The 8,862-nt window shown below is 42.6% G+C and overlaps 1 protein-coding gene across 2 annotated transcripts in view; it reads right to left on the bottom strand.

Annotated features, from left to right (window-relative positions):
• CPQ (carboxypeptidase Q) overlaps positions 1-8,862 on the bottom strand; it is a 320,242-nt gene that overhangs the window by 116,287 nt on the left and 195,093 nt on the right. For both annotated transcript variants that reach the window (XM_025209315.1, XM_006027994.3), the window contains exon 6: positions 1,064-1,175. In XM_025209315.1, coding sequence (XP_025065100.1) covers positions 1,064-1,175 — 112 coding nt within the window. The remainder of the gene's footprint in view (positions 1-1,063; positions 1,176-8,862) is intronic.

Genomic DNA, 8,862 nt, shown 5'->3' with positions numbered 1-8,862 from the left:
GCTCCTACCCTGGGGGTCTTTAAGAAGCGGCTTGATGCCTACCTGACTGGGGTCAATTGAGCCCAGTTTTCCTCCTGCCCAGGCAGGGGGTCGGACTTGAAGATCTACAAGGTCCCTTCTGACCCTACTTCTATGATGACATAGGCAGACAAGGTTCTTTGGGTGAATCCCAAAGGGTTTTTGAACCCGAAAGCTTGCTTAAAAATTGTTCTCCAACTATTTTAGTTGGTCTAATAAAAGATACCATATTCACCCAAAGAACCTTGTCTGCCTATAAACCACATCTTGAACTTTTGGGTCTCTTCTTTTAAGAATGCCAGATAACTACTAGTAAGAATGATTTGTGCGCCCAGTATTAGGGTATTTTGGGCACATGAAATAAGCACATGAGCATGAATTAATTCTTATAAGAGTTTATGCTCTAAACAAGTTAGGTACAAAAAGGATTTTTTTAAGTCATATACTAAGCTTGATCCATTTAAATGGCTGCACCACAATGGACCAAGCACTGGTAACAAACTGTTATCAATTGCTTATGATCTCTTAAATCAGGGGTTGTCAACCAGGAGTACATGTATGCCTGGGGGTAATTGGGAAGGCCCCAGGGGGTACACAGCAGCAGCGCAGAGAAGCGGGGGCACTTCCAGTTTCGCCGCAGGCGCTTCTGCTTGCTTTTATCACTGTGCGTGGGGGACCCCCTTGCTCATCAATCAGTAAGGAGGTACACCAACCAAAAAAGGTTGAAAACCCCTGTCTTAAATCAATAAACTAATTTCTGAATCAGTCTTCCAAATCTGCACTTATATTAAAGCTATAGTTAAACTCTCTCTTTTTATATAATCCTGCAGATGCTTTATTTTTAGAAACGGACTGGTTAATTCTGTCCTGTGAAGAAAAAGGTGATGTAAAAGTAAAAGTGAGGAATATTTCCTTTGAATGGTGAGTATTTGTGCTCAGAATGGAGAAGATTAAAGGCATATACTATCTTCTCTTTTTAAAAAAAATGACATTGAACATCTTAGAAATCTTACATATTAGAATATTTCTTTGACTAAATATTTACCAAGATCCTTAATAAGAGATAACGCTTCCCATGATATGAATGCTCCACCACCATCATCCATGGCTCCTTGTCCAACATCCCAGCTGTCCAGATGTCCACTGACAAGTACAACCTAAAAAGGCAATCAGAAAGAAAAGACATCTTTATGCAAATTCATATCCACAAGCATCCAAGGGGTAGATTTTCCCCACCTAGCCTAAATGTTTTTGTAATTCTGCATTTCAGTTTTAAAACACAAAGGAAGAAAATATTAAACATAATCCTTTATTCTCCAAACACATCTCTAGAATCAGAGAACCTACCATACTGACTCAGTCAAATCAAGGATCTGCACAAGTCCTAAGGCTCATTGGGATACTGTGACTGAGGCACAACACTTTCCTGTATCCAATGGCACACAGGGGCCAGCTTCACTTCAGGCCATTCTTGTCTCCCCATCCCAAATATCAGGTACCTATATGCAGGTGAGGCTGTTGAAGGTGGTCTTTGTCAAGACCCTAGAGTAATGCTGGAACTCTCACCTCCGGAGCCCTAGGAAGATGCGCTATTCCCCTCCAGTACTGTGCCCCATGCTGATTCAGACCTTTGCTTCAATCAGCTGAAGTGTCTTGCCTGTAGTAATGCCCAATAACCAATGCTTAAGTAAAAATCTTAGCCCTTCAAAAATGAGTTGTAGATTGTACCTTGTTGTAAGAAAGGAAAAATTCTTTCTGACCCCTGCTGTGATCAATTTAAAGCCTTTTAGCATGACATTTGATTAAATATATTTTAGTATGTTTAACTTATGAATATGTATTTGGACTGTTGTTAGGTCTCTCAAGTCAGGGCCATCCCTAGTTGGGGGTGAATAGGAACAACTGCCCCAGGCCTCGTGGAGCCGGAAGGAGCTGTCACAGCCCTTCCTGCAGGGCCCACCTAGTGCTGGTGGCTCTGTGCCACCACTGGCTTCACGTCCAGACGCCCACCACCTCTCCCCCACGATGGCTTCTTTGTGTCGGGCTCTGCACAGGCTGATTTGCCCTGCTAGGATCATCTCTGGGAACAGTCATTCTGTTATGTCTGTACAGCACCTGGCTCAGTGGACCCAGGCTTTATTATTAGATTCTATGATTAAGTACAGACATTCAAAAAGTCTGAGGTGGAATTGATCTAAGTTATGTGGTTTTCTGTAAGCAGCATAGTTTAGAACGTTAGTAAACAGAACACATATTTGCCCTTTGGTGAGGGAAGCAAATCTTACACCAGGTTCCACCATTTTTAAGCCAGTCTGTGCTGAACTTCTGTTATAGGTGTAGACAGGTTTTGTGTGCCAAACTACTGTTCTGGTACAGGTATAGACAAGTTTCCAATCACTTATATTGATAAAAGTGTAATGTCTATGCCTGGCTTATAAGTGCAACAACAACGTAGCAGTTTTATAGTTATTTATTTTAAACTATCCATGTGACAGGCAATAGAAGCCTCAAGGTTTGGAAAGAAACTTAAAATGTAATTAAAAATTGTTATATTATCTATACCCTTCTGAGACACAACTATAGAATGTATTTCTACTAGATTGTAATTCCAAATATTGCAAACTGACTAAACACTGTAGATGAAATGCACACTATTCTACCTAAAACACAAGTTACTGTACTTTGAACGAGAAATAATAGTAAGAAATAGTTCAAATAAACAAGTTGTCAACCAAAATATTTAGGTACTGCACAGGTACATGTAGAAATACTGTCCACTAAAGAAAGCAAAAAGCAAAAAAAAAAGATCACTGCCAGTGTATAGACTTTGTGAAAAAGAATTACTCACCAGCAACTGGAGTTCTATGGAGGTTACTGTCCAAACACATCCTATGGTGAATACACCTTTGCCTCAAGCACTTAGACTTTTTTATCTTAGCAGTATCTACAGAGTGCACGTGCCTCGTCTCTCCTCTCCTCATGCTACATGTCAAGGGTGTACAAATATATTGCCCATGGGATGGATCCAGCCTATAGAACTGTTCTATCTAACCCACCGGTAGTACAGTACGCAACTGGAAGTTGTGGGTTGGCTAGTGGGCCCTGCTGCAGAATTCAGGGTTCCTGGGCCCCAACAGACATGGTCATTTGTGGTGAGATGGGGCTGGCGTGGGGGGAGAAATCCACTTCACGGCCCCCAGGCTCACCACAGCTGCTGCTGGCACCATGGATCCAGCTCAGAAGTAGCCCATGGTTTGGATCCAGCCCAGAACCCAAGATGCATTTGACACCCCTGGTCTAAAGGGTAGTATGTGCTTATTACTGTAAATTCCCAGAGTACTCGAAATTCTGAGGAGGGGAAAGAAGGCAGGATACAGAATGAGCAACACAGCTCTTGGTAAATAACTTCTCTTTCTCCTTCCTGTCCAAATGCACATTTCTCTATAGGCAACTTCAAAGCAGTACCCAGTCCACTTGGATGCAACTCCAATAGTCCCATGCAAATAGTGTCTGAAGGACTGTTTTGCCAAATCCACTGTCTGCTCTAGACATCACTGTGATGATGTAACGTTTGGTGAAGTTGTACGTGGAGCTTCAGTTGGCTGCTTTGCAAACATTAATGAAGAACCTATTGTGTAACTCAGGGGTTGTCAATCAGGGGTACTTGGAAAGGGGCTAGGGGGTATGTGCAGGCAGGCAGGGATGGAGCACCACTGCCTCCCAGGATCAGGGTTGGGGGGGGAGGGCAGCAACTCCCCTCTGCGGGCAGCACAGGCGCGCCTGTCTGGCAGGATGCGGGGGGATGCTCGCATGCAGCCGCCACCATCTACCACCCTCCTGCTCCTTGTCCAGCTGCTGCTCCCCCCCACCCCCGCATCTGGCTGCTACTACACACACCCCTGCCCCGATAGAAGCGTACCCAGAAACGGTAACTCCTTTAGAAAGGTTGAAAACCCCTGATGTAACTGATGAGAAAGGCAAGCTTTCTAGGGATAGGCTGGTACAAAATATCTATGATCCTGCATGTGGGCTTTTCACCCTTCTTCTCAACTGGAATCTGCAATCTGAGCCACCTTCCTCATGAGCTCCTAAAAGTCCCTGAAGTCATCTACCTGGAGTGCTGAGGGAAGAACTGCTTCTTCAGGGTACAAGAGGACAGCATGGTAGGATACAGCATGCTTGTGCCATGAACGGATACTGTAGCAAAAATAAACCCCCCCAAAAAACCCAGACCCTCCAAAACTCTGAAATAGAGTGCATAAGGAACACACAGATCTCTAACAGACTGTACTTATGGAAACAGAGTTTACTTGACACATATTTTAAAGTGAACAAGTTTTGTATCTGGACTGACACAGACTCATTACTGTCCGCTGGATCAGTGATCTGCAAACTAAGATTTTAGAGAATAGATATAACAGCTCTGAAAGAGATTTCAGAGATTTCATAGACATTAGGGCTGGAAGGGACCTCGGAAGATCATCGAGTCCAGCCCCCTGCCCAAAGGGCAGGAAGTCAGCCGGGTTCATAGGATCCCAGCAAGATGAGCATCCAGTTTCATCTTGAAGGTGTTCGAGGTGGGCGCTTGAACCACCTCCGGTGGCAGGCTGTTCCAGACCTTGGGGACTCGGACAGTAAAGAAATTCTTCCTTATGTCCAGCCTGAAATGGTCTTGTAGTAGTTTATGACCATTCGACCTAGTCGTCATCCCTTGGGGCGCTCTGGTGAACAAACGTTCCCCCAGATGCTGGTGGTAACCCCTGATAAACTTATAGGTGGCCATCAGATCACCCCTGAGCCTGCGCTTTTCCAGGCTAAGAGCCCCAGGGCTCTCAGCCTGTCATCGTAGGGTCTGCTTCCCTGACCTCTGATCATGCGCGTGGCTCTTCTCTGGACTCTCTCTAGCTTCTCCACATCCTTTTTGAATTGTGGAGCCCAAAACTGGACGCAGTACTCCAGCTGCGGTCTCACTAAGGCTGAGTACAAGGGGAGAATGACGTCCCGGGATTTGCTTGAGAAGCATCTATGGATGCAAGCCAGCGTTTTGGTCGCTTTACTAGCCGCAGCATCGCACTGCAGGCTCATGTTCATCTTGTGGTCAATGATGACCCCCAAGTCTCTTTCTTGCATAATGCTAGCCAACATAGCACTGCCGAGCCTATAAGGATGCTGCGGGTTTTTCTTCCCAAGGTGGAGAACCTTGCATTTATCGGCGTTGAACACCATCAGATTCTTGTCCGCCCACTTGCTGAGCCTGTCCAGGTCAGCCTGGATCACCCGCCTGTCTTCTGGTGTGGATGCTTTGAGATGTCAGCTATCTATAGCAGTGGTTTTCAACTTTTCATTTGTGGACCCTTAAAATGGTGAATTGAGGTGTGGACCCTTTTAAATTGTAAGGGTAGGTATTCACATACTTTTGATTGATCACAGTCATCTTTTGTAGAGCCCTTAGACATAGTCTGCAGACCCCCAGGGGTCTGCGGACCACAGGGTGAAAACCACTAGCCTACAGTGTCAAAGAATGTCTTCCTCATAATTTTAAAATGGCTATGGTGTTTTTACTAGATATTGGTTTTAGCAAGATAACCACCGACTCATGGGAAACATAAGCTTCAAGCTGAAGTGCCTTATTTATGGCAAGTTTATAAACATAATGAAAACATAGTTTTTTAATAGAAGTAATGCCTTAATACTGAGAAAATGCCTGAGTAACGTTCCCTAGCAACAACCTCTACATAAGTGACTGATAGGAAATTACTTTTCATTCCTGTGAAATAACACATATTGCAACAAGCAGGAAACTTTGAATCAGAAGAAAGTGGTGCAATTCCTTGTGGGATTACAGACTCCAATCAGAAAGCACCCTTACCAGCTCCAAGACATTACACCAAGACAGATTAAGGTTCAAGTGGATTGAGAAATTCAGAGATAATTTTGAGGATGAACTTTTACTTAAATTGATGCCAAAAGTAATTATGTAAAAACAACCAGAGTAATACTTTGAGAAAGAAAGAGAGACAATCTGTACAGGATACAGTTATGTCTTTTAAATATTGCACTTCCAGAGTAACCATTAGTGTAGCAACCATTATCATAGAAATTAGTTCTGCATTCTGCAGTAATTAGAAAATGCACACACATTTTAAACGCATTTTAAAAGGTCACCTAGATTCTACACATTTTTTAACCTCAGTGTTGTCAACACTGACAGCAAACCAACACCATCAAGAGCCCATCCACCAAACTAAACCCAAAGGACACTACAAAACCAGTAGGCCCATCCTGGGCCTGCGGCAAATGTAATTTTGGTGGAGGAATAGAAGGAAATATTTCTGAAGCAAGTCCATTTAATTGAGGCTAGTAGAAGCTGCTATAGAATTTGGAATATCAGAATACTCCACAGAGATGGACTGGTGGATAAAGGGATTTGACATTATCAAGGATTTATAACTTGGCTTTCCAATTTGTCACAGAGCTATCATGCCCACAAATGTGATCCATACTATGTAAGTACATAGACTACTTACATTTGCACCAAAGTTCCATATACAGTAAAAGTTCTGTTATCCGGCATCCTCCACTAACCGGCATGCCAGTTTGTAAAATAAAGTGAAACTGGAAGTGTCCACCGTGGCACTTCCGGCTTCTCCAAGCCCCTATGGCTTGGGGCAAAGCAGTCTGTGCTGCCGAGCCCCCACGGGCTGGGGCCATAACAGGCTGTGTGGGGCCCACCTCCCTGTCCCGTGGGGCCTGCAGGGCCCGTGGGAGGGGCAGCGATATGGCGGGAAGGGCAACAATGCCGCGGGAGGGGCAGAGGGACGCCCCAGACATGGCAGGAGAAGTGGCGGCTGGGGCCGCTCAGTTAACTGGCATATTTTGTTACCCGGCATATCCCATTCCCAGGGGATGCTGGATAACAGAGCTTTTACTGTATAAGCATTGTCAACATTTCCTGTTAGAACATACACACACACACACACACACACACACAACACAAGCAATCTATTTAGTTTAACAAATATACAGAGAAACCACAAACATCTGTCTATGACATCTCATTTTGTAGTAGACTATACTTGTCAATTCATAAAAGATTTTTTTAGGATTAGAGAGATTTCATTAAACATGACAATCTGAGCCTTAGCAAGTCTGCAGTTTCACAGCTTTGCTATTACAGAACCTTCATATAATGCAATATAGGGAGAGAAATGAATTTAAAAGAAGCTTTTCAAATATAGGATGAGTTATTCTGTTTCCTTATAGGCCAGCATTGTGACCTTTATCAGATGCCTGTCAGTCACATGCTGCATTCCTAATCAGATAGACTGTATCTAATAAACATGAAAGCTAGACAGAGAAGAACTTATATGTTGTTCATCCATAAGGGAGTTTTGTAATGAATGCCTTATTTATGTCACTACAAAACAAATGTCCCACCCCATATGTTTTCATGAATATCTTGCCAATTCATTGTGGAGTAATTGAAAATATGTGTAAGTAAAACAGTATCTGCCTGACTGGAAAAAAAGTGAAAATCTGTTCCCATCCTGGTCAACCTGAGTAATCTCAAAGATTTAGAGGGTAGGGAGGAACCTCTAGGATTATTTAGTCCAGCCCCTTGCCGGATGCATTATTCAAATGCTTATCCAGGCTCATCTTGAAAAATCTCCAGTTAATGAGTTTGTACCTTATCTGGTATCTCCATATGAGAAGCCTAGACTTCACTGCTTGCAATTTTTAGAACATTATTAGTAACAAATTATAGCAGTGATTCTCAATGAGGGTGCCACTGGGCGGTACACCATATTAGCATGTTAGGTGTTCAAACACCTACACATGATTTACAAGATAAACCCAGATATTTTTAAGTAGGAATCCATAGCGTCAAAAACATTCTGACCTGTTACGGTCTTTCTGAGTTCTTTGCAACAGAAGAATTGATCTATTAGCTTTCATTAGTTTTTTGGCTTTGGAAAACTAAGTGCTGACGGGTGCCTCGAGTCTAAAGAGATTGAAAACCACTGTATTGTAGCATAAAAAGCTGTGATCTAGAATAGTATTTGCACCAACTTTTCAGAATCGCTGATGTAATTTAATTTCAAAGAGGTACAATCCAGTGGAGGACCTATGAAATATAGCTATCTTTGTCCTTCATAAATGAACAAATGCATATAGAGTAATGTTCAATGGGAAGGAATTGTTAATTATGAAACCTGTCAAGATCTCCATTTACATTATGCAAGACACGTTTAGACTCTACTCAAGAAAACACCTCTTGACCCTGATAATCTTGCCAATTGCTAACTTTTATCTGAGCAAGAAGATTGAAATATTTATGGCAGAGGAACTGTTCTATTATCTGGAGTCATTAATGTAGACTATGCAGGTAGCAATGACTATAGTTGCTTAAACATTATACACTATCCATATTCCATGGCCAAAATTTTTGATCTAATCCATCTATTTATCCCAGTCTGATTTTTCTAATTTCAACAAAAACAAGTCAGCTGTTTCTGAGAATTAATCATGAGAGCTACAATTAATCTAAGAGAACTACATTGAAGAATTCTATTACTTCTGTGTTTTGGAGTATGAATTTGGAATTTAGCAGGAAAAAGGGATTACCTTGATATCTGAGATGTGCTTTCAGGTTTCCATGAAAATCTGCCCAAATTTGGCTAAATTCTGAGATTTAAAGAACCTTGGTTTGCACATGCTCAGTAGAGGGCTGAAATTGCAGAGAGAAATACACTGATGATTCCTGGAAAATGTTTCAGTTTGGGGCTGCAGGAGCTGAGCAGAATTTTCCCTGCAATTGGTGCCACTAAGACAGTGAGAAGAAGG

Source organism: Alligator sinensis, unplaced genomic scaffold, assembly GCF_000455745.1.
Source record: "Alligator sinensis unplaced genomic scaffold, ASM45574v1 scaffold191_1, whole genome shotgun sequence".
NCBI classification, from domain to species: Eukaryota; Metazoa; Chordata; order Crocodylia; family Alligatoridae; genus Alligator; species Alligator sinensis.
This window is presented reverse-complemented; position numbering and strand designations above follow the sequence as displayed.